At 39.1% G+C, this 26,717-nt stretch overlaps 1 protein-coding gene across 3 annotated transcripts in view; it reads left to right on the top strand.

The window, feature by feature from the left end:
* trappc9 (trafficking protein particle complex subunit 9) overlaps positions 1–26,717 on the top strand; it is a 199,874-nt gene that overhangs the window by 115,402 nt on the left and 57,755 nt on the right. For all 3 annotated transcript variants that reach the window (XM_019258520.2, XM_019258505.2, XM_019258513.2), the window contains 3 exons: positions 928–1,038; positions 19,521–19,674; positions 26,507–26,597. In XM_019258520.2, the coding sequence (XP_019114065.1) occupies positions 928–1,038; positions 19,521–19,674; positions 26,507–26,597 (356 nt within the window). The remainder of the gene's footprint in view (positions 1–927; positions 1,039–19,520; positions 19,675–26,506; positions 26,598–26,717) is intronic.

Raw genomic sequence — 26,717 nt, 5'->3', positions numbered from 1 at the left:
CTTAATGTTGCCAGAGTGCCTTCAAGTCCATCTAAAGTGAATCTGTTAGTCAGTCAGCACTTAGGGTTTCACTTTCGGAAGCCTGGTCTAACCTACGGGAGTTAATAATGGCTTGTATAACATGTTTTGAAGATGAAGATAAGAAAACAGAGCAGTCAAGAACAGCTGTTGTCGCTGATTACACCAAGCTAAAAAAACAAACTAATATACAAATGTCCAAACCCTATAAGCTCGACTCTTAAAAACAGAAAATAAGTGTGAATATTATGTGTAAAATGTAAACATTCCTCCTGTACACCTACAAAATCTATTAATATCACAGCACATGGGCTGCATTATCAGACTCTCTGTTTCTGAGATATCCATGCCTTTCATCCATCATTACCAGAGGGAAAAAAAAAACTACTTGGGGGTTAAAATTAACTCTTTGAAAATCCAGCATCATGTCTCCTGTCTTGATCTAAATCACAAATTGGCCCTCTTATGATCTGCATGAGAAAAGCAGGCATAGGGGTGGTGTGGAGATGGCCTGCTCCAGCCAGGCCTGTGGGCTTGATGAAAGCACCGCCACCTTTGATGTTGTGACAAGGACTGATGAGTACTTCACACCGATTCTTCTCTTGATCTCATGCATTCGCCGTGTGCGTGTATGCGGCCGTGTATTTGTAGAAAGTGATTGTAAGCTCATGCATAAAGTATAAACTCACGTACACATTAACAAGTCATTATGCAGAGGTTATATGGGTGCCAGAGTCTCCCTATAGAACATTGATTGCAGGCTTATTGTTATGTATTTATATATGTTTGTATTGTATAAATAAATCTTTGTCTAAAGTGGTGCTGTGCATCAGAATGAGCCTGTGATTTGAGTTTTTCAATGAGCATAGAGATTGTCATTCCACACTCAGTCCTTGTGTCCATCCACAGCACCCGCCAGTGTCATCTGCTGCTCGACATCTTCAACCCGACAGAACATGAGCTCACCGTCAGCGCCAAGAAGAACCAGGACCTGGTTCTCCATGCGAGCGAGTGCCAGAGGTAAGTGGAAGATTTTTTTTTCTTTTTTTTTTTCTTCACACCGATCGCCGTCTCATCATGTCCCATGTGGCGATGACTCAAAGTAAAGTGTCTTCCAGCTCTCAAGTTTATTTTTTCCCAGCACTCTTTATTCTGCTTTTTTTTAAGCAACAAAACTTGTAGGTATTACTCAAAGCAAAAAGTTTATGTAATAACATCCAATTTGTGGATTTGAACAGGGCAAATGTCAATCCAACTCGCCGGGGTGGCTGCAGGTTTTTGTTCCAACCAACCAAGAGCACAGAGTTTGACCAGTCAACTCTCTGAAGACTGAGATCAGTTGATTAAATGAGTCAAGTCTGGTGTGCTGCTGTTTGGTTGGAAAGAACTTGCAGCCATACCGGCCCTTTGTGGAACAGTTTGGAGACCCTTGCGTTATAGGTTTGTCTGTTTGTTTCCTTATGGTAAGTATTGAATTAGAGTTTCAATAAAACATTTTTTTAATGGATCAGGGTTTCCCCCAATCTATTTGTTATTCTTGTTTATGCTAATCAGTGGTTCCTCAAACTTTTTCTGTCATGACCAAGCGGCAACCTCCGTGGCTGCGATGTGAAGCCAATGCGGAAGTGCTAAAAAAACTAAAAAGTCCTTGAGCGACCGCTTGAGACTGGTTCCAGAAGTGAGTGAATCTCCTTAAGCTCCTATATTAAAATGCCCAACTTCACAGCAGAAATAAACATGTTTACAGCCTGGTGGGTTGAGTTTTTGAAACTCTGTTCAAATAATATTAAGGCTTAAAGGCTGCATTGATTGACAGGTAGGTGCTGTTACAAATGGCTTGTTTGAGCACTCAGGCGTCATTCAGCCTGCCTCAGGTCTACCAATGATCCACATCTTTCCCGTCTTTATTTAGATTAGCCTGGAGGTGGAACGAGCAGTACAGCCAACATGGCGGTGGCCAGCACTGCATATTTTCGGCTTCAAAACAGCACTTCGGAAACGTCACTCATGCTCTGTCCTTTCTTTATACTGTCATTATTCGTGACTCCTTTTAGAGGTCCAAAAAAGTTCCCCTACAATTTTTCAACAATCATTACCAATGATAGGTAAAGCAAGTCATAAAAAATGATCCAATTGTTTGTTTATTTTCCTGTATCATATTCGTTCAACTACGGTTCACTCCATATTTCTCCCTTGGGTCGTCTACGCCCCTTCCACTGTTTTCAAAAATTCCATATTGTGCCATTAAAACACTGGAACTTATTTTGTTGTAGGTTTCTGTTGATTAAAACTGCATTGAAGATTTTATATTTTATTCATAAAGGGAATGAAGTCAGGGTGTCTAAACTGAGCCCAAACCATACTGCCACAACAAATCCACCGTAACGACGCTGTGCCAAATATTATTGGAAGACATAAAAGCAAAGCTGTGATGTTATAGCATCTAAATTCCTTCAGAATTATAAATCAGGCCAATCATACTCTATGAAGCTGTATCATGTGTGACAGTCTAAACATTACATTGGATGGGATGTCATCAGACACTAAATATTAAATGACTTATATCAGATTTATACGCATCATAGTCAGTATGTACTGAAAACAAACTTTGTTTACCCCCATGTAAGTGTGACAGCATATATGCTCTAAAAAAGACTGATATGTTGGTTTTGTTATATACGGCAAGTTGCAAATTGGACAGTTATTGCGCCCAACGTGATGTAGTTTCCTTTTATTTTTTCAGCTTCAGGGGTTCCTCACTATTCTGTAAGGAGCTGATAATTCACCTAAAAGTATTTTATTAGTCTGGGTTTCAGTGTTAGTGTCTCCTGAGAGTCTAAATGCGTTTTCACAGTTTTTGTTCTTTACCAAGAATAAAAAAATCTGGGAGAAATCCTCAATCTGTTAAGGACAACACAAGATTTTTTTTTTAGTCCCAAATGAGTCTCTCCCATGTGTTTCACCTGTTTTTCATTTTCTTAACTGTATATACAAATTACCTGCACACACGTGCACACAGTTCATCGTACTCTTGCCATTTCCATAGATTACCTCAGCCTCTTGTGCTTTCTCAGTGGCAAATTATGATTCATGTCACTGCGGCCTCTCCAGTGCATCCTTTGCCACGACCAGAGGTACACTGCTGGTGACTCATAGACCTTTTTCCACAGGGGTGGAATGTTATTATTTGAGGGGAATTAGGGGGTGGAATGGGATCTTTTCAGACAGAGCCAAACAGCTCATCACTCATAATCTTTCCTTTGCAGAAAAGAACTGCTAAGATAAGCTTTTCCGGCGTTTTGTCACTGTTATTTCCCTTTTTTTTAAAAAAAGGATCTCTTCAGAAGTCTCTAGAGATACTGTTTTATTTAGCCCTATATTTTAATGAAGTTGCTGGGTGCAAGAGTTTCTATCATTGCTAAACTGGGACAACACACAAACACAAACAACCACCAATCAAGATGATTGTTTACAATTTCACTGCGGGAAGTACAGCGTAAGTGTTAGTTTGTAGAGTAGTGATGCTGCATGTACTTATAGCGGAGCTGCGAGTATAGGCTGTGAGTTTTGAAAGAAGAAATATAGAAATAAAGTTGAAAAAAAGCAATACACACTGTAAAACATCATACAAGAACTCAGTGGCATTAACTAATCTTTTATTAATTAATTCAACTTAGAAAGTCTCGATTTTTATCTTCAAACCATGAGATATGATCATAGGAGGATAGGAGTGTTTTTATTTGATAAATTGAATAATCGTACTGTTAAGAGTTCATTCTTATATAACATGAATAAGAATTCTATTTGAAAACATTTGCCATTTGCCGACATACCTGAAGAATTTTTCTTTCCCCTTATTTGTGCATAACATCAAAACCAATGTAAGACCATACACAAGACTTACAATGTGACAATCTATGAACAACCACATGCAAACAAAAACTCATTCTACTATCAAAACATGACAGACACTCTGGGAGAGGACCCATGGCCTCTGTAGATATCAAAGGTTCATGCCATAACAAAACCATAACAATTCTTACTTTCAGGTGATTGTACACTAATGACATCATAGTTATGAATATTCTAAGCACATTATAGACTGGAGTTTATAATATGAGATAAGAAAATATATTGTGCTCTTTAAATTTAGAGCCAGTGGTGTGCACTGTACATCCATCATACCCGAAGTGGATTGCTGTTTAGGTGTACTGCACTTATTTCTTTGCTCTTTTTTTTGCTGTGCTGCTTCAATATATCAATGCAGAGTGTGTACTTCATTAAATAAACAAATCATACCAGAGAATAAATGAACGTCTGTCGTTTTGCCATTTTCAGGATTCTCTTGAAAGAGATTTTGATCTCAAGGTCCCATGCTGGTAATCCATTTACCACCCACCGTTCTGCCTGTGAAGCAGCAGCGCTATGTAAAGCTTTGCTAGACTGTAAGTGCGATCAAAGGTTGCAAGAATATGAAATGAAATATGACATGGTGATACGTTACTGTGGATTTTTTTCCAAAAATAAACACAAAACAAACTTAAGTTGTAAAGATCATTCAAGGACAGTGTTGGGGTGTAACATAGAGAGACATTTTTAAAGAGACACAAATAATATTTTATTACAAATTTCATAAATAGCAAAGATTTTAGAAAAGTTTCAGAAATGTCTTAATATAGATATATATATATAGATATATATATATATATATATATATATTATATATATATATAGTTGCAGAACTTTTCCTTTTCCCTTCAATTAATCATCTTAGACACCAAGATTTAATTTTGGAGACCTAACTCCATTTCCAAGAACTGCACCAATAAAATGCTGCTTATACATTAATATCATCAACAATTCAAGTCACATATTTTTCAGTAAATCACTGGGGTAAGCTTCCAGGCAGTGTTCGTGATTTTCACTACTCACAACATGCAGCTTCACTCAGGAACAGCTTCTCTGAGCTCACAAAACTTTTTAGAGATGCATGCTACTCACAGCAGCGATGCTACAAACATATGATCTTATACACCATGGCACAATGCTGTAGAATAAACTACCCAACAGAATATAAAGTAGTCAAAATGAATGCAGCCTTGGACATCTGCAGTATTAATGCAACATACACATTATTTCAGAAGTAATATTAATCCAGAAACATCATAGGTCCGTTAAATAGTAAAACGGCTGCAGAATTATTACTTTTGCTAGTGGAATATTTTCATGGTGTGGTATTTGTACTTATGCTGAAGTAAAGAGTCTGAATACTTCTTCCACCACTGCCCTTTATGTGTTTGTCCCTGCAGTGTTACTTCTCTCATTCTGGCATTTGCCTGAAATGTTACCAGATCTTAAGGTGGAAAACTGGAGGTACAGATTTCCCTTAGTATCGATCCCTGTTGCCATGTACACATGACCCCATGCAGAAAAATGTTACATAATGCATAATAATATATCAGTCACAGGGCACAAGTAGTAGAACAAGTACTTTTGCTTTTAAGTGCATTTTTTCTCTCTAACAATACTGCTGTCCTTGTACAGCTTTTTGATCGCAGGACTTTTACTTGTAGTGGAGTGTCTTTACATTTTTGCCCAGGGAGAATGCACTTGGAACTAAAACAGAAGTGAAACCGTTGCCAGACAAAAGGTTGGTTTGCTAGTTTCTGTCATTAGCCTTTGTTTTAATGTCTCTTTTACGTAAGGCCATCTGGCACTCTTGCATAATTCCCCAAATCTCCTCATCTCTCATTGATACCGTCATAAAGTCAATGGTATACATAAGGACTGATGTAGAGGTCAGAATACATAATGCACCAGTTGCATAATTGATTTAAAAACCCTGCTTCTCTAGAAACTGACAGTGTATGACACAATGTGCCTCTGAGGCAAAAAATGTCATGTCTGGTGATAACTGCAGATGTATATATAGACTTAACATGTCTTTACCCCCTTCGACTGACATTCCCTGTAGATACAGAAGTTGTGTTGGACTCCAACAATCAGTGCTTCCATCCTGTAGATTTCTCTGAGAGCCTGACATGTAAATTCATTATCAGACGATTAGCTCAGATCCAGCATATCGATTCTTTTCACAGCGTACAGTATTTCTTGAGATATCTCTACGCGACCGAGACTGGAATGCAGCGTCACCGACACACACCCAGCTCATGCACAGATTATTCGGTAGCATACAGAGAGAATCGGGGCCACAGATTCGTAGAACTCCGTCTGCTGAACCATATTGCGCTTGTCTCTTCAACTCATCTTCTCTCGACATCATATGGCCCTGTCATTTTATATTTCTTTCCTGTTCCATGATAAATGAGGTGTCAGGTGCAAGATGTTTTCTAGAGCCTCCATCCAGGACTGGTGAAGCTGAAGCTTCAATCGGATAGTCGCAAAAATGACTCTGTCAGTCATCCTACAGTTTCCTCCTACTACAAACGACTTTTAATTGTTTCCCTTGAGCTTTTTCATGGTTACACAAATAGAAAAGGGAGAATTGTCCTTCATGCATGGAAGGATATATAGCAGTTTGAACGGTAGATTTAATAGTTTCTAGACTTGTGTCCATATAAGAGCAACATGAGGACAGTAGCAGGGAGTCGTTTCCATCCTCTGGTACAGCCACATTTCAGTAGTTTTAGTTAGTGACAGGTGATATCTTACATTTATTGAATGCCGCTCCTGAAAAACAAAGATCTTATTGGTTGTGTTTGAGCACTAAGTTCAGTTTGTGAAGGTTATATTTTCTCCCTGTGATGGCGACTCGTGGAGAAGGAGGGGAAACGGGAAGAGTAAGAGTGCTGCTTTCATCTTCTCATATCACTCACAGACATGTCTTTTACAAGGTCTTTATCCTCTTGATGGTGTTCTTTAATGGCCAATGAAAAAAAGAAAAAAGAAAAAGTGAAGCACCTCAGAATGTGAATGGTCACTTTGATGTTTTGGAGCCCAACAAGGCCCCCATGGACCACTATGACACCACACAGTGATGCTCAGACCTTCATTTTTTTGTTGTTTTTATTTTTTTCATTCTTTCTTTGAACATAGTAGAGCAGAGAGACAAAGACAGGATGTTCACCTGTCTTTTCTTTTGTGGTTAGATTTTCCCAGCATGACAATATTCACAGTGTGGGTTTTAAGGGTTTATATTAAGAGACGTCTGTCAATAAATAAATAAAATAGGGACGCAAAAATGATGCAACACCAGCTGCACATTTTCTATCATAACAGCATTTTCAAACTACTGCCGTGTCCCATATTTGCCACAAATTCTCAGTAAGATATGTACTAGAAGAAATGAAACATGATTCTTGCCTTGCTCTAATTTTTTGGGGGAAATATTTAATATAACACATTAAATGCTGCACGACTTCCAGGATTCAAAGGTGTACATAAATTAGATGAGATGGAACATTTTGGGCAGATCTCGCAGTTAAAATAAGTCTAACTGATTTAAAATTTTTGCTTAAAATGGTAAAAGCTATCACTAACAAACAAGAAAAGGCTCAGTCTTACTGATTTTATCTGTGATACTAAGCATGTTGTACATGTTTGGGGTGAGTTGAGTTGATTGAACAGATATCCTCATGGACATAAATACTGTTGATCCAACTTTACCAACTTGGATGTCGTGTTCTCCTTTGAGAAAAAAAATCAGAAACTAAAGGCAAGGACTGTATGTTTTACCTAACCGTATATATATTTTGTGGTGCCCATATTTTTGCATTCATTTGTCGGAATACTGTTATACATACACATAGAACTTGTTTCTATACAGCCAATGAGGTCCTCGCCTAAAGCAGTAATTTCCCGTCTGCAGACATTTACAGTTAGCTGACAGCCAACCTATAGTCTGCTACACAACACAAGACCCCCAAACAACCCACATTAACTTTTCTAACATCTTATTTAACTCACATTGCGCTGCTAACATCCATCTGCAATCTAGACTCTACCTTTGATTGGCTGTACCGTTTCAGTACTGGCCTTAGTCTCTCTATGATCACCAAACTGGCACTAGGAATGAGGCAGGCAGGAGCTCACATTTTTGTTCTTGCAGTACCAAAGCAGCAGAGAGAAACTCTGCAAACTGGCATGACAGCAAGCTAGCACCTGCTGGGATTTGGAGTTGTGAAATTGAAACATACCAACCATTTTTCATCAGTCTCTTGAGATCCAGGCAGCTCACAGTGGGGTCTGTGAGAATGACTGTCCAGCTGGCTGGCAAGTGACCCCTGCAGGCACTACCTTTGTGTCACACTAGTTTGTAGAGTTTTTTTCTCTGCTGCTTTTGGTGCTTCAGGAACAAAAATGTGTCAGGTTGCGATTGTAGTTACACTAATGATAGCGTTTAGCAGACACCTGGCATGTCTGGAAAATGTAGAGCCAATCAGAAACAGAGTAGGGGCAGGTCTTGGTTAAATTAATAGGGATTAATAGAGACTGGATTAATAGTTAACATTCCAAAATCAATATATCACAATGATGTGTTAATGTAAAAAAGATATATCATCTGTTAGATATCTGTGATGTCAATCACCTGCGAATTATAACCCTCAAAGTTTCGAAAGTGATACTGTAAAATGTTACATTCATTCATCAGTATGCTGCACCATGCACGTCAAGTCTGGTTTTGGCGAAATGACTAATTCACCCTGCAATTATTCCTCGATGGCTTTTTTTTTTTTTTTTTTTTCCCAGCTGAGAAAAATTATCAGGCTCTAATGGTCACTGCTCTGCATAAACATCATGTAAATTAGCACCGCTCCCCTCACATACTTTATATTATTTCATTTGAGGAAATACAAGAAAGAGAAAAAAAAAGAAAAGGAGTGATCCTGTGTACCATCAGACAGTCGTGACCTGTTCTGTGACTGAATCTTTGATCTAATGAGCAAATTATGATGAGACGGAGCAAATTAAAGTGTCTGTTATTAATATGAATCCAAAATAATATATAAAATAAAAAAACGTTGTCCAAGACGTCAGGCTGGGAAAGTCATTTTCATAAAGCAAGTTCTTAAGCGTTGTAATTACGTGGGTTTGATTGCAAGTCAGTCTAGTGGGTGATTATTTTGGATAGGGTTTGATGCAAGTGTTTGAACAGTATATGTATATATGTTTATAGTATCTAATTATCAGAATGAAGACCAGAGGCCCTCAGGCACTTGTCTCTGCTGTCAGCTGTATAATATAACCAGTGGGAGAATATCGTTGGCCATCTCCTATGATCCCTCTCAACCCATCATCAGCATGTTCAGTGAGATTTCACTGCCACAATCTCTTCGATGAGAAGGTGCTCCATTGTTCTGTCCTCTCTTTGTTCCCAACTTGCTTCACTTTGCGACTCAAATTTTTCACAAATCTTCCATTTTCTTGAGTAACCAGCAGCTCTAATGTAGCAATAGACGTGGAATCTGAATGGTGAAATCATCCTAACTCAAGGTTTTACGGACTACAGTTTATTCAGGGCACACACTAGTGTATCATGTTCAGCAGAGTTTGCTCAAGGGGTAATTTTAATTAATTTTAATTAAATTTTTATATATATTTTTTAGAAAGAATGGATGCAACACTTACAATCTAATTCGTGTTGTACCAGCAGCACATACAAGCTTTGGATAAACCTTAATTATGATGCACAATTAAAAACAGAGTTACAAAGTGTTTTGCGTAAAATTCATTTTCAATTAAAAGTTTTCAGCACTCCAAGAAAATTTAATAATTTTTCATCAAATAATTTCCCCCCCAAAATCTCTAGTGTATTCCATCCCAGCTTGTTAGGTGAAAGGCTGCGATTACCTCGCAAAATGTGGGCAGATCTTCATTGCTAGATGCCTGAATATGTTTTCTTGTCTTGGCGTTTAAGTGAACTGTCCCTTTAATCCCACACTAACTAATTTGCTGCTAGTTAAGCTCAACATCATCTTTGAAAGCTCGATATTTTTCATTGCAATACACGTAACATTCAGCATTGTGGGCGCTCTCAGTCTTGAAAGTCATCCGGTGTCTGTTTCCTTGCCAGCAGCAGGTTGCTCTCAGACCTTCTTGAACCCAGTCCTCTCTCTCTGCATCAACACCGCAGCTGCGACTCCCAGGGGATTGAAACAAGCTACTGGGGGTTTACATCCCATCACAACATCAACCCCTAGGCGCTAACTAGTTCCCCCAATGCCGTCCGCCATTATCATCGCAGCTCAGCAACACTCCCCCCCCTCCCCCTGTAGTAGAGCGGGGAGTTAGCACTCACTGCAGCAGTTTCTCATTTTTAGCCATGTCTCCTCTCCATTCGCCATGCCTCTTGGCTCTGCCGGATCGGTGCGCACAAGGGCAGACACGCCTCATTGCATGAGCTTTTCAAACAAAGCTTGTTTCCATGGTTACCACCTTTCCCCTTCTTGTGCTACTTTTTATGGCAGCAGAGCACATAATGCATCTGCAGTCAGTTATCCCATCTTCAACGGTCCCAGCCTCGCATGAATATTATCATTTTTATTTTTTCAATTTTCTTTTTTTCCCCCTGTAACTTTCAAATCGAACTGGCCTTATCTCACTCTGTCATATCCATAACATACATTTCCAATACATGAAAAATATCATTTCCAAAAACATTTATATCTGCTCAAGACAGGGCATAGGAGCAATGCTTTCTGACAAAAATGAGACCTGACTGCTGAGATGTACATCTGCTGTTGAACGACCTCAGCTTCACACCACTGTCATTTTTTTTTTTTCCCTCAGCATCTGCAGGAGATTTTTCTTTTCCCACTCTCACATTTTCTTGAAATAATGTGTTCCCTAGGGGGCGTTTTAGCCCTGTTGGCTGCCTGGAGATGGGTTAGTTAAGGTGCTAAGAACATCAAGATCTGGTTTTGCACTCGCATCTCTACAGTACTGTAATGGAAGGCCACTTCAGACCTCATTTGTCACAGTCATTCCCTTCTCCAGACACCTGTTAGTTCATCAACCTTAAACTTATGTTATCAAATTCAGATACAGTTAACACATATATACATTTTTTTTTATTATTTATAAGTTGCATCGTCCCTGCTTCTCATCCAGCTGTGGATTTTTGTTGCATGTCACTCACTTCTATCTCCCCATGCCCTGACTCTCTCCGCTCTGCTGTCTAATAATGGCAAAATGCCCCAAAAAGAGCTCCTGGGTTTCAGCAGCAGAGACAAAAATAGCTCACTCTGTCAACCCTAGTAATAGTCTACAAAGGCTCAGTTTAAATGACAGCCAGCGCATTAGAAGATTGTCTGCAAAAAAAAAAAGAAAAGAAGAAGCATTCTTCGATACCTATCCACATACAATAATTGGCAGTGAGGATTTGCTTTTACCGCAGCTCATCATATCGAGTGAGACGTGGATGGATGTAGCGGCGCTGCCTCTGCAGCCGCTGCATACAAAGGGTTACACGAAGTCAGCCGCAGTCTAAAAATAGACTGTTGCTCTCGCCTGCCTCTGCACAGGCCTCTATGGATCTCCGCCCTTAAGCTCTTGCACGTGAGGTAAAAATAACCCTCTTTGTGAAAACATACACACACAGACACACACACACACACCCCACACACACACAGTGTGTTCTTTGCTCTTAGCTTCTCCCCTGTGACATAACACAATCACTGGCTGTTAAAAAAAGATGTAAAAAGGCTCTGATAAAATGTTGGTTGCAAATGATTTGCTGTTCTGTTATGCTGCGTAGCGCATTATCCAAACGCATTGCTCACAGCGTGCTTGCAGTCACACACTAGAGAAAATCTGCACACACTGTAGTAAAACCACAAGACAACTAAAAAAAAACCTAATGTGAATAACTTATACGTTTATACCCAGCAGCATTATAGTAGTAGCTACAATAGTAATGTAACTGTAGTTGTCTGGGAGCAAGCATCTGCATGGCACCAAGCATTAGGACTCACTGTTATTTTGTGTTGAGTTTATAGACCTCACAGTTGAAATGATTCACTGCTTTGCAGTGGTCAGATAAAAGCGACCCCATACACTTTAATGTGATTATCATGTACTTTTGGTCTGTGGCGACACAGCATTTAATTAGGAAGGGGTCATTTCACTGTGACCGGCTCATCCTAAGCTGGTATTATTACTGCCATTAAAAAAAGGCTTCACTGCCACAGCTTATTGCAGGATGGCGGTAATTAGCAATATAGTGTCAGAAGTCACACCGGGTGGACAAGATATTCTGTGATACAGGTCTGGTTTGCTTTTAGATGATTTTTTGCCAGAAAAATGAAATGAAATTCAGGTAGACCTCGGTCAGCTCTGCTTTACACCCAGGTAAAACCTGTTTGGCAGTTTTGTTGTCCTTGTGAGTTGATACTCAGTTTTGTTTTTCAAATATCTTCCAAGGGTTGCAAAATTGTGTTACACTGTGCACTGTTCAAATAAGATAAGTGCTAAAACCTCTGCAAACATTTAATCATCTCCTTTGGTTGGTTCAGCGGTAAGCAGCGTTATCTTACAGCATGAAGGTCACTGGTTCAAATCCATCAAATGACCTTTTTTATGTTCCGCCCAAGTGCACTTGCTTTCTCTTAAACTCCCAAGCATGTCAGGTGAACTTGAGTCTCTAAATTGCACATAGTTAGAGTGTTGAATGCGTTCCAGAAATGAATTAAGCAGTATGTGTGTTCATCAGTAAATTGCCCATAATGCATTGAAATGTTAGCATAATGAAAAAAAAAGTGATTAAACAAACAGCCAAGCGAGTTTTAGTTGGGTTGGCCGTCCTACTAGTTTTCTTTCATACTCAACTGCCCATAGACACATGTGCACATGTTGAGCAGCTTTTGGACGAGGGTCAGAGGCTTAAATAAAAAGGTTATCTGGACATCCCCAGTTTTAATTGCTTTATATTTATGTAAATTGCAGCATAGCATGCAGGCTCGATTTGTTTGGGATAATTAGACACAAGGACACGTGTTGTCTTTTGGGAAAAGCTTGTGTGGGGAGCACACAGTAGTATGAGTGGTAGAGTCAAACAGAGGTTGGTTTTTTAAATGCTCGGACATCCACTGGGCCACCTAACTGGCATCTACAGAAAAGGATTCACAATCCTCGCTTTGCATCGTTGCAAATTCTGGCCAGGCTTTTTTCCCCTCAAAATGACCTTTGTGTAATTTTTAAATACATGAAAGTTTTGTATGAAATGTTTAATTCGCTCAGTGTTTTTTATCCGAACTTGGCTGGGTGGTTAATAACACTTTCTTCTTTGGTCCGACAACCTCAGAACACATTTATTCTTACTTTACATCTGAGGAACCAAAACCATAATCTTTCCTTAACCTTGACCAAACTTTTTAGAAACATAAGTCCTGTGCTTTTGACTGCCAACATCCCTGCTACAGCAAAGAAAGAATAACTTTCTCAATTTTGTATTTAACTTTTATTTTACCAGGCTAGACATTAAGAACGATTTCTTATTTACAATGACGGGCGCAACCCAGGCAGCAATGTTTCATCTTAAACATAGTTGACAAAGAAAATTGTTGTGATGAAAATGTATTTTCCGGGAGACATGGTTGATTGTGACAGTACATAATACTCATTTCAACCATAGAGACATGTATACATAGTTTTTTTGTTGTTGTTATCTCATCTTATTTCTAACCACTTTACACTTTTATATTAAACTTATTCAACCAGAATAGTGTTTACTGAACAATAATATTTAGTTTGGATCTGTTCAGACATACATGGCTAAGTCATGAAAATAGCACAGAACATGACTGTGCCTTGTGTTATGTGCTTTCAGCTTGTTCTGAGCAATTACAAATCTCTGTTCCACACCTCTTCTTTGCTGCTACTCTCACTTAAAGTCAAGCTCATTGTGAGTCACCAAAATAAAATGCATGCAAGCTAGAAAGCACAAAAAAAGTAATTGTCTGGGCCTGACAAAAATTACACTATGCCAGTACAAAAGCCCATCGACGGACACATGCTGACAAGAAAATAGACCTCTATATTTCTGCAGATCTAGGTCTCATCTGTGCATGTCTTTGTAGGATTTATTTGAACGCTAACTGATTCACAGCTCATCCTCTTTAACAGATAGAAATTTGGGTGAAATGGGCCCGTCCATCCATTCAATCTCCCATCTACCCTTGCCGCTTTTCTCGGCCAGGGAAATGAAGGCCAAGCAGGCTGTTATCAGCGAGGGGCTGGAGGGAGGCAGGGAGGTTTAACAGACTGGGAATTAGGCCTAGAGATGTTTCACGGTGGCCCCATCTCAGCACACAGGTTGTTATTAAAAGCCTTGTAATAGGCTAGATTAGTCTCTAGATATGGCCTAATCCTTGAAAGACTCCACAATCAAATCAATGGAAAAAGAAGATGGCGGGAGTGGTGGTGGGATAGCTTGGCCTGTTATTACTCTCCTGCCTTAGTATAAAGCTCTTTTAGGGCTACTTGGGGATTGGATGTCATCTTTGTTGCAATTACAATCACAGCACTGTGGACTTGCTTTGACTTTTTGTTGCATTGTCTTTATTTACGCTGCTCTGGTACACCAATAGGTTGTATGAACTTTAAGAAATGGGTTTTAGTTGGGTTTCCATCAGATTTCATTGCGGTAGTAAATGGTAAGCTTAGATTCAATCATGTCTGTTATCATGCTGAGAACCAGTGCCCATTTTACTTTCACATTTGTTGCAGTTAAGGCCTTGTCATGCCAGCATTTAAAATATGTCGCCATTATCAATTAATTCCAATAAAGTCTGCTTATGCGTTTGACTTTTCAACACTGAGATTAACTTTGGTCGTTGGGTTTTGGTGCATCATGGTCTTAATTCTTTTCAAGTATCTTTTTCAAAATGCAAAAAAACTTAATTAACCAAGCAGACACTAGAAATTAATCAACAGTTTTATCATTACTTTTTTAACTGTTGCTTTTCAGTGGTTTATATAATTACGAATAGAATATCTTTTGGTTTTAAACCATTGCTTTGACAAAACACTGCCCTTGGCAGTCCATCACTTATTTATCTGTTTGAACTAAATAAAAGAAAATGAGACCTACTTTAAATCGTTTAACTTTTTGGAATACTTGAATCACCAGTGCTAAATATAGCTCAAATAAACATCTATCAGCAGCTTCTACTTCAAAAATATCAAACGATCTTGAATCTTTATCAATGTAGTTGTAAAGTTTTCATTCCCAACACTGTTACCAACTCTAGTTCATCAACTGCTATTGGTTTTATTCCTTGGAAAACATTTGTTTTCCGTGTTTGAAGTGTAAATCTAAATGTGGCCATCTGGCTTTTACTAATTGCATGTCCAAAGAAAACCAGTCATAGGCTTTGCCAGACAGCGTCTTCCCATTTAGGATCCATTTGCATTGTTGCAACGTGGTATTTTTAGACTTAGTGTGTAATGTGTGCTTTTGAAGATGACTGAATGAAAAGCAGCACCCATCTGAAGATGGGACTTCAGTCAGTGACATAAGCCTCGTGCCACTAATCTTCAAAGGCCGATGTATTTGAGTGTGTCGCAGCAAGAGCAGGAGTCTTTGTTTTGAAGTCCTAATTGTTATTTAATTTGTGTTCTGCTTTGTCATAAAGGCTGTGAAATGGTAATTGCCTTTGCCTTTTCTCCTCCACCTTACTTTGATGTATATGTGTCTCTGGACTCATCAAGAGATTCCTTTTCTTGTAGCGTAATTTCATTAATTATTTGTAATACGGCGTGTCACACAGGTAAGGCAGCAGATCACTGCAATGATAGTCACTAATTCAAAGTAGCATAATGGTCAAACAGACATGAAAGATACAGAAAAGTATCACAGTCAGAATTTCTTCTCAAATCAGATGTCATTATAGAATTTTCTTGCTTTACAATATGTGTTAATACAAGAAAGCACTGACCAATTCAGTCTGACTGTGTTCTGCACATCTTCCTCTCACTGCATCAGAAAATGCCTCCTTAGGGAGCCGTCCTGTCCTGCGAACTGGAATCCAGAGATGAGCCTACAGATCAATACATGGATTCACTGTGTTTTGTCTTATAAACAGATTGAAAATTGCTCATGCGAAGATATTAAATATGTTCACTGAGACATAATTTGCATTGGTCAGCGTGGTGCCCGTCAACGCAGTGATTTATCAAGTCTTAAAAACAGAGTGACGTTCTGAGTGAGACTCTGCCTTTATAGGAACCTCTTATTGCAAGTCATCCTCCCGTGGAGATGGATGTCCAGGTAATTTGCAGTTAGCTTCCCACCTCAGAGTCACATTGTGTCATTTCTCTAAGTAGGGAATGATAGGAGTACTGAGGGCACAGAAAAATGGACTACACGTTCGACTTTTTTCTTCCTTGTCCTTTTCTCTGTGTGAAGAAGACTCTGATGGGGTCTGTCTCCCAGTTAAACACTTGAAGCAAAGACTATCACTCATTATGACATAAGTAAGAGACCTGGGACATTTTTTTACTCTCCTGTAAAGTGCCACTGTATTGTGGCAATGCTTCACTGTGCAATAGAAGGCTAAACTTTATAACAAGCAGAAAATGACCACACTAACATACACACTAACATTTAGAATCATATTATACATTTTGAACTACATTTGTGTATTACCCACCGACATCACCCATTTCAAGAGCTGAGTTTTTGAGGCTCAACATCTGTGACTCTGCTTCTTCTGCCTCCTGACTGATCTATGTATCGGTAAAGACATTGATCATCAGCTGACCTGAGGCCACATGACGCCTGGGTGCTCAAACAAGCCATCTGTAATGGCACCCACCTGTCAATCAAAGCAGCCATGCTGTTAATTATGCATAATTTTAAGCCTTAATATCATTTGAACAAGTGACTTTAATGTATTCAGACTCGGTACAGTTGACATGAACGGGGAAATTAGCCATAGAGACTAAAACCATTTTTTGTACCAGGCTGTCAACATGTTTATTTCCGCTGTGACTTTGGACATTTTAACATTGAGGTTGATGGAGATTGAAATTTAAGGAACTGCAGTTTTTGGCACTTCTTATAGACTTTAGGATTAATTTACATCATGCTTCTGGCCACCAGATGGATGCAAGTCCAGTATTCCTTTCTTCTTTGGCTCTGTTTAGTGTCCACCAGCTTTTTAGAAAAATATGTGGGCTTGTACTGTATGCGAGCTATTTGACTTTCTTTTAACTTTTGTATGATTGATGTTTGATGCTAAATAAGTAGAATACATCAAGCTTATCAGAGCTTTTTTCTTTTGCTCAAAACAGATGCTGCTGCTGCAGAATTTGTAAACTCTGATTGTAGAGATGGTTCTCTGTGGATTTGTCACTACAAGTGACTCCCTTCACAAACATTTTGATTAGCAAAGCTAGAAAGCAAGACTTTTTTTTTTTTCCTGAGTTTCTAAAAATATGACCCTTTGGGGATATGTGCTTTGAACAAGAAAGCAACCATTTTAGTGAATAAGCTAGGAAACTAGAGTGAGTCACAACTTGGAGATAATGACAAGACCAGAGATCAGAGATTGCAGACAAGGCCAAGAGTCCACTTTTCTACGATATGCAAAGGCAACTACTATATGTCTGTGTTACAACTGACCCAAAAATAATTAGTGTATCTGCTCTGTGATTCGGATCCGCTTCAAAATTTAATGGGTTGTTGCTTGGCCTGTGCCCCTTTCACCAAGTTTCATGACAATTGGGGTAGTAGTTCTTCTGCAGTTCAGCTCAACAGACAAACAAAATGGAAACATAACTTCCTCGTTGGAGGTAATAACCCTTACTTAACTTCTTTCTTTGTAGTGTTTTATTGTCTTTCAGTAAGTTATTGTGGGTTTTTTTAGCCCCTAAGTTTTGTCTCAACATGGCTAAAAACAGGACTCAACCTGAATGTTAATGTAGCTTTGTATTTGGTGAGTAAATAAGCTACTGTTTGCTGTCATGATATTAGTTTGTCAATGTTGTGTGTACTGCCTATTCGTCTGCTCCCTTAAATGCTTGCTGGTATTTTATGGTGTTTTGCTAAAGCGGAGCAGTTGTTAGGTTGTGTGTTGCATCACAAACTGCTTCAGGACACTGGGGGCTGTCCTCTTCAGCTTATATTACTATCCTATTATCTCCCTTTTTCCCTTAGGATATCTTCATCCACTGTCTTTGTCTTGAACTCTACTGGTTCAACTCTGAACTCTAGGGAGAAATATATCTAATTGATATTTCCATTTTTTGAATAAAGAGCACAGGTGAGGTTTAGCTTTGTTCTGTAGACCAAGATTTGAATCCTGGATGTGACACACGATGTAACCTCGGGCAACAAACACCCTGGCTCTTGTTAATAAATAACATACCCAGAGTATACAGGCGAAAGCTTGGACCTCAGGGTGTTTGTTCAGACTAGATACATAATTTATCACCTGCCAAGCCACACAAAACCGCCTACATTGGTTGTCATAAGCAAGCAAGGCAGAAATATGTTAATCCATTAAGTTTATTGTTTAATATATAATTCACCAGCATGAGATAACGACTACACTAATTGGTCTTATGGACTTTTTTGATGTTTTCAAATGAGGTTTCCATGGCATTTCATTGTAGAAGAGATAGGTGCACATTCTTTGTTCCGTTTATGCCAGTAAAAGCCTGGTCACACCAGCATTTAAAATGTGGAAAATTTAGCAATTCACAAGCAAATTGATTGCGAATGACTAATAATGCACATTTGCACTGCTGATAAGCTGTCTTGACAGCACTGACCCTTAGCACTGACCCTATGAGACAAGACTCATAGGTACAAATAAATTGTGCACCAACTAGTCCTCGCATGTTCCAAGCTTACAGTAATTGTACTTTATAGTAGGACTTGGTTTTAAGTGTTGCTGAGGTGGCAAATTTCAGCCACATGCAGTATTATCCGTATTTTGTGTACGGCTATTTGTTATATAATTGATCACGACTATTTACATTGGTTGTCCATGAGAAATATACAGAACCTGGAATGACTCTAATGCAACATTGTGTTTGTACTGCACAGTATGTATGGATTATTGGTTTTTGGGCCTACTAGAGTTTTTGAAGTAGTTCATCACAGAAGGAGACACTAAATTGGTGCTGAAATGAGCTTAAAAGGAGAACCCTGATAACCGATTAATGTTTTTTTTATGTTGGTGTGATTCAGATATAATTGAGTTTGAGTTACAAAAAGAGTCATTTAAATATGCTGCCTTCTGCAAAATTGTGATGGGCATTCAATAGTTTACAAAGAATGAAAATAAGTAGAAGTCGAAGACCTACATGTTATTTGAATACTTACCGAGTCTAAATATTGGTTCAAAAAATCAGCTATTGGCAAGGTAAATTAAAATCAAGTCAAGTCCTTTGAACCTTTTTATTAACTTAGTTTTAAAGTTTCAAATGACAGTTGTGTAACTGTCACTACCATTAAAGTGTTACTCTGTTTTCTATTCGTCAGTCAGAAGTGATATAAGCAGCATCACGTAACTGTTTCCTCTCTCCTGTTGCAGGATGGCGATCCAGGTTGACAAGTTTGACTTTGAGAGTCTGCCACAGCCGGACCAGGAGACAGCTCGCTTCACCAATCCCAAACAGCTAGAGGAGGAGCGGCAGCATGCCCAGGGCTGCCAGATCAACAGCAAGCTAGGCATCTGTTGGAACATCATATCCTTCCAGTACATGTACAGTAGAGTTATATCAGAGAAGCCAGACTGAGCTGAGCATTGCTAGAAAGATGGAAGGTAAAGATGCCAAAGGTTTACATTGTACTTGAGTGTACATAGTTTGTGCTGAACCAATAAACAGGTCATAATCTCCAATAGATTTTAGTAGTCAAACAGAATTATTCAGCACTGTGTGTTTGCTGAATGTTGTCTGTTGACAGCCCTCAGATCAGTGATACAGGACATCTGGATCGTACATCTGGAGGCCCTCTGGCCAGCAGGGAGCTTGTTCGCCTGTACTGACAGATGGGAAAGCGTATGGCGAAGTACTTGCCACTCTGCCACTCTGAAGTGATGTCTTAGTGTGTGTATGTGTGGGTGTCTAATTGTGCCATACACTCGCAGCAGTATGATATGAACATTTTCCCATAGGTCTTAATTTGTGGGCAAGCTTTGTGGTCCATCCAAGGTAATCTTTGACACCATAATTGACAGCATGCTGCCCTCAGGGCAGGCAACTCTTTATATCTATTCCCTTGTATACTATTGTCTTCTGGCCTGTCATGTGCATGTGCACCATCAACACACTTGTTGTCAGAAATCAGAAATATATAGGTTGTAACACAGATGCCAACTGGGTTATTTGTCTTCTGTGGGGCTGCTAACAGAGACAAAACCTTGGCAACCAGAGCGTTTACCGTATAATTCTAAATGAAAAATCAAATGTTCCCAGGGACGAGGGAGTTAAATAATATTACAAACAGTACAGTCTAGACGTGCTCTATATTAAAAAAATCTCCAGCGCTATATAAATAAAATTGAATTAGATTAACTAAACTGTGGAAATAAATCAGAGACTAAAAGTTCCTGATGCTTTGCACATCCATGCTTTCATTCCCACGACTTTCAAGAGTTGTGAGTATTCAGCTCATTAAACCATTGTCAGATTAAAAAGCAGCAGCTTTGTTTGCACAAAACAACAAACTGCCGTGAGACTGAAAAAGGGAGACACGCAGAGGTTGCAAAGGAGATTAAATATGACAGAAGATTTTTAGATTTTAGATTCTTTGGGGAAGTCTTTAAAAATCAGCCACCTGCTCCTGCAAAAACATATTATCAGAAGATCAGATTAACACATTTCTATGTGTTGACACGCAGAGATTAACACATAGCTATGTGTTAATCAGCAAATAAACATTGTATAGGGTCCCTACAACATTATAAATCCCATTTTTACAGTACAACAATGTTAACAAAGCAATTTAATTTGATCCTAAAGATCCAGTGTGTCAGATTTGGGTGGCTCTATGACATAATATGACATAAATTGAATATAATCTGCTTAACCGTGTTTTCATTAGTGTGTTATAACCTGAAAATACAAGTTAAAGTCACAACGTTAAATCAGCAACTACACTGCAAGACACCATTAAAATCCTACATACTGATCTTTTAAAAAGTGGTGATGCTCTAATTATATTCAAAAATAATATGGGACCAGCATGCATTTACTGAGTCTGAATGAATGTGGTGCTCTAGGTGTAGCAGGCTTGAGGGCTCACTTTGACCAATCAGTGAGTTTCGATAGTGTAGACAAGGCCCTGGGCCATCTACAAGTACTAACTCCAGGGCAGTGATTATTTGGGCGGTGAGAAGGCTAAAACTCCAAGTCCCTGCTGTCAGTATTCTGGTGAAACTCATGAGTTTCATAACATGCTCCTGTTGATAAGAGCTACTAGTCATCATGCATGTAGTGTCTTATATCAGCCCATAACTCATCAGTTGGCAGTTTGCTGTGCACATATTTCCAGATTTAAGAACAGCCTGTCAGATTGTTGGTGAGCATGGTGCACGGTTAATGATGAATCCAATCTCTCAGCTACTGAAGTTGCCATTATATTTTTCCTTTTTATGAAGGCGTAAACACTCCCAATCATTATGTGTATTGTTTTATCTACAAGCAATTTGGCAGCGTGTAGGCAGGAACGAAGAAAGAAGATGACATACAAACGTATTCCAAGTGGCAAGTCTGATAGCGCTCCTTTTATTGCAGCAGAAATCAGCCTGAAGCTGTCTGTTTTGTATAATTTTATCCTAATTAGAATGTATATTATGATACAAATTTGTGAACTTAAACAGTTTTTTTTTTTAAGCTGAGCAGCATAGACAGGCTCTAGTGAATCTGCCATCAGCAGACAAATCCTGTAGCTGCTCAGTACACAGTGAAACAGTGGATATGATTTAAAGGCTGTAGTGAAAACTTCAAATGGACGTTTTTTTCAATCACAACTGGAAGTCCTATTGTATGTTCATATGCAAGTCATTTGGTTGGAATAACTCAAACACAATTTATGTTACACAGTGGTTAGTCTCACAGCAATAAGGTTCCTGGTTCGAACCTCAGTTGTTGTTCTCTCCAGGTACTCCAGCTTCCTCCCACAGTCCAAAAACATGCACTTAATAGGTTAATTGGTGACTCTAAATGTGAATGTGAAGGTGAACGGTTGTTTGTCTCCATGCCATGTAATAAGCTGGCGACGTGTCCAGTGTGTACCTCGCCTCTCGCCCAAAGTCAGCTGGTATAAGCTCCCCATAGTGACCCTGATGAGGATAACTGGTGACAGATAATGGATGGATGGGTAACTTATATTTAGTCAGTAATTAACTCAGCATCAATGGACCAACACCAAACTTGTCACGTGATGTTTTGAAGTTAAGTTTTGCTGCTATTGTTTCATGCACAGGGAGACGTTTCTTTGTGTGTACAGAAAGACTTGAATGTCTAAAATCATTCGAATAGCACAAAGTAAATTCTGCTTCAGGGTGGATTTTCCCTTTTACAACACAAAAAAACTAGAGATGTAAAAGATTTGATTACAGTCCATGTCACACTCTGAAGCACTCACTTGGCCCTGAGCAAAGTAAAAGTCACTTTCATTTGTAATGTATGAGTTCCTCACAATATTATTCCTGTTTGGTGTTAACTTATAGTTGTTCACTCATAGGGAAGGACTTCATCATATACAGTACAGGCGCTGAGAAAAAATAGAAGAAATGAAGGAGGGAATGTGTTATGGGTGTCATTTCCAAGTTCATGAATCATTCCAGTGTGTTGAGTTTCATTTCCTTAACCAGCATTAATACTCACTACAATTATTGTTGTAACTCCCTGTAAAGCTGTCGTAGCCTGCAGAGTAAATCCAGATTGCAGTTTGTCTAAGATATTATGGCCAACCAGACGTGACAGCGTATTACTTTAGAATAGATAGACTTGAGTCGACATCGGCGCAGTTTAGGTCTGAAATTGTACACATCACCTTCAAGGCATCGTGCTCAGCCGCACACCTTAGGCAGCACTGTTTGTGCCATTTCTTGATCTTAAACTGTGCTCTAATGGTCTTCCTGACTGTTAGAAGGTCTGGAACCGCCCATCCTCCCACAAATTATGTTTTACTACAAGCCATTTGAATAAAATCTTGCTAATATAGCTCACAAGCAAGCAAGCACCAAATAGGTAGCATTAATCACAAATGAAATAGCAAAACAACTTAAAGTCATTCTGTCAGCCCAAAGCAGGGATGTGCCAAATCTCCAAGCAACACTTTGGAGGCATTAATGTTTCTGTGAAGTCTTTAACTAAAGTAAGCAATGATTCCATTTTCTCCATTTTCTATTGCCAGGAATAACTGTGGTTCATGAGACTTTTTTATTTTTTTTTACAGGCAACAAACAGAAAAGTGCCAAACTCTGACGGATTGTTGACAATAAGTTTAGTGAAGCGACAAGCGTGTTGATCATCCACACATTGGCAGAGTTTCTCTGATTGCTCAGCTCTGTAGCAATTTAAGGGAATGGCCATAAATATAGCCCAATCAGCCACAACGTTAAAACCACTAACAGGTGAATAATACGTGAATAGCATTGATCATCTTGTTACAATGGCATCTGTCAAGGGTTAGGATATATTAGGCAGCAAGTGAACAGTCAGTTCTTGAAGCTGGTGTGTTGGAAGTAGAAAAATAGCGTAGACATAAGGATCTGAGTGGCTTTGATAACGGCCAAAATTGTGATAGTTTGATAGACGACTTGGTCAGAGAATCTCCAAAACAGTTTCTGTGGTGTTTGGGCTTAGTATCTACAAGGTCGTGGGTGCCAAAATCTCATAGATGATGTCCATAAGCAAAGGCTAGGACATGTAGTGTAAAAATTTATGCATTTATGAAGAAACAGAAACATTTCACCTGGTCTACAGAAGAGCTACTGTGGCACAAAATGCTGTTAAACTTCATGCTCTGTATAATAGAAAGGTGTAGAAAGTCCATTCCTTTTTTTGGTGGTACAGGGGGAGACCTGCCTAATATTAGATATGTGTATATGATACACTACAGCTTCATTCTCATAAGATTTACAGTATGCTCTTCACGTGAACGATTACGCGACTCATGTACAGATGTATCAGTTGAAACTCCAGTCAGGTCTGAAAGACATGGCTGTGGGTGAAGACATCAGGGCCAGCTTATTCAGCCTGCTGCCACTGTGACCTGTACCTGGATAAGTGCCAGAAAATGGATGGATGGATGGATCGATGGAAGAAGCCTTATGATTGTCTGCCATTTTGACCCCTTGTTTCCAATGTGCCTGTACTTAAATCGCATTTGGAGGGCAGATGCTCCACTGAATTGTTATAGTGAGACCAAAAGACCTTTTATCTGTATTTACGTCACACCTAAAGTTGAGTAAGGTTGTTTGCATCATCTGTATGTAACTTCAAGTTGTGGAAAAAAAAGGCCAAGAGGCTCTTATATATCTTATACCGTATATTCAGGCTTACTCTCTGTGCACTGGGGTCAGTAGATATACTGTATTGAACATCCGCATGTCATCTAGCGTGTCCATTTCAAAGCAGACTTCTGTGAGGGTCCACTAAGGATTGCAGCATAAAGTTAGACACTCAGGCTACCGATCATCTTGCTACCGTAACATCCAGGCTGTATTGATGAACTGCTGCATGCTCCTGTTACCCAACAGTTCCATTGAAAGCTTGAAGTATGAATTCTTCATGCCACGAGCGATCAAAGCCATAACACCTCTTTTGTTCGTTCAGATAAGATGCAGGTGCATGTTGTGACGTGATTCATTATGAGTCAGACTTCTGAGTTTGGAAATGATCCGGCGTGCTCAGTAAGAAGCACTTTCCAGCACAGTATGTTTTGTCTGCAGATGCCTTCTTTCACTCACTCTCTCTCTGCATGCATACTGTACTCACCCTCAAAGGTTAATAGACACAGGTTTGGTGCTCTCGACACTGCTCGTCTCAACCATTATTCCAAATGTCAGCTGTGTAAATGATCAGCGGTGTGCTTATCATCGCATATTATCTGGGTAATTGCTCTCTGACGGCCATATTTGTTTTGATCCAGCATTCATACATTGATAGCCTACGCTGCGATCAGTTTAATGTTACCATTACAGTCAGGTTACGAAAACATGCTCTCCGTGCACCTTTGACATCTAAATGAACGCATTACATGAATTATATGAAGCAGTTCATTTGCAGGGAGTTTTATTTCCCTCTTTTGCATATTATGCAGCTGTAAATTTAGAAAATCAATTCCATATTTTATGCAAGTTTGAATTCATTATAACTAATTCTACATACATTTTTTGTCTTCATATTCCCCAGTGATATCTCTATTTAATGGCTTGCCGTAATAATCTACTGCTACTGATACTTGTATCTAAAAGCAGTGGCATTTCTTGTTTAACTTTGCTTCTTTTTAAGATTGTGTAGTACGAGGAGCAAAATCCACACACATTCATTATATACTACATAAGCAGCTTTCACATGTTGAACAATTTCTCTTTCTCACACAGTCAGTTTGGCTCTTTAATCTTCGTGTAGACGAGTGTAAGCAGTTCGGTTCTATGAATAAAACTAGGAGGTAAGCGACCGCACTTCGATGCAAGTAGCAGACTTAATTGACTTGGTTGTAAAAAAGCAGCTGATGTTTAATGTATTTCTGGTTTCTGTAATCATCAGAACCTTCTCTATAAACCTTACAGACTGTTAGGGACAAAAAGTACAAAAGATAACAATGTTATAGGCCCATTAATATTTTCTCGGGTGCAAAGCTAATTATCCGTTGAAGGTCTGCTGAAAAGGGACTTGTCAGTGTTTAAAGTCTCAGAGTTGCTCGTACAGTTTATATGATTTTAATCGTTACTAGAATTAGAAAGAAACTACAGTGTGATTGCTGAGAGCTGAAACTTGACCAGAGATCTACCAGAAGGGAAGAAAACAACAGGAAAAATATTTAGGCCAAAATGCAGGACTTATATATTTCAATTGCATATAAAATTTCCACCCATTTGAATTACATATTTTGAACATAACTATTACTGTGAAGCAAGTAATACGATTTATCTCATTTGTGAATGTAGTAGCTCTGAAATAAAGAACTAAGTAGTGAAAGCAATAAAGTTGCACTCTAGGTTTGACCGCTGAAAGGATGAAACAGTGCCGGAGTATCAGTCCACATTAAGCACTTGAAGGAGTTACAGTCGCATTAAAAGAGGTGAAGCGGCAGGAGTGGGCACTGAAAGGAAAGCAGTATCTGTTCTATTAGTAGCAGCTATAAAACTGACCGTGTCCATCCTGTATACAGCTAAATCAAGATAATCTCCGTTTTTTTAAAATGTGATATCTGTTTACATCATCTCTTTTGCTCTTTCTAATGTTCTACATTCCTTGCTCAGGACACCAGTCTGTTATGTTTCTTTTATTTACTTTTATAACCAAACCTCTCTATACTGTTGTCCTTAACCATACTCACCCTTCCCTGCGGCGCCATGGCGAGGCCAGCGTCGAAGGAGTCCTCAACCAGCTGGTCCTGGAGCACCTACAGCTCGCTCCTTTGCAGTGGGGTGAGTGTCTTGTGTGTGTCTGCATGCGAGTGTGAGATTATGAGCCGTGATCACGCGCTTACGCCGCAGTAATTATTGAGAGTTTTTGAAACTCTCTTTTTTTTTCACGAATGTGTTGAC

Source organism: Larimichthys crocea, chromosome XIII, assembly GCF_000972845.2.
Source record: "Larimichthys crocea isolate SSNF chromosome XIII, L_crocea_2.0, whole genome shotgun sequence".
NCBI lineage: Eukaryota > Metazoa > Chordata > Actinopteri > Sciaenidae > Larimichthys > Larimichthys crocea.
Note: the sequence above shows the minus strand (reverse complement) of the source record. Positions and strands in the feature narration are given on the sequence as shown.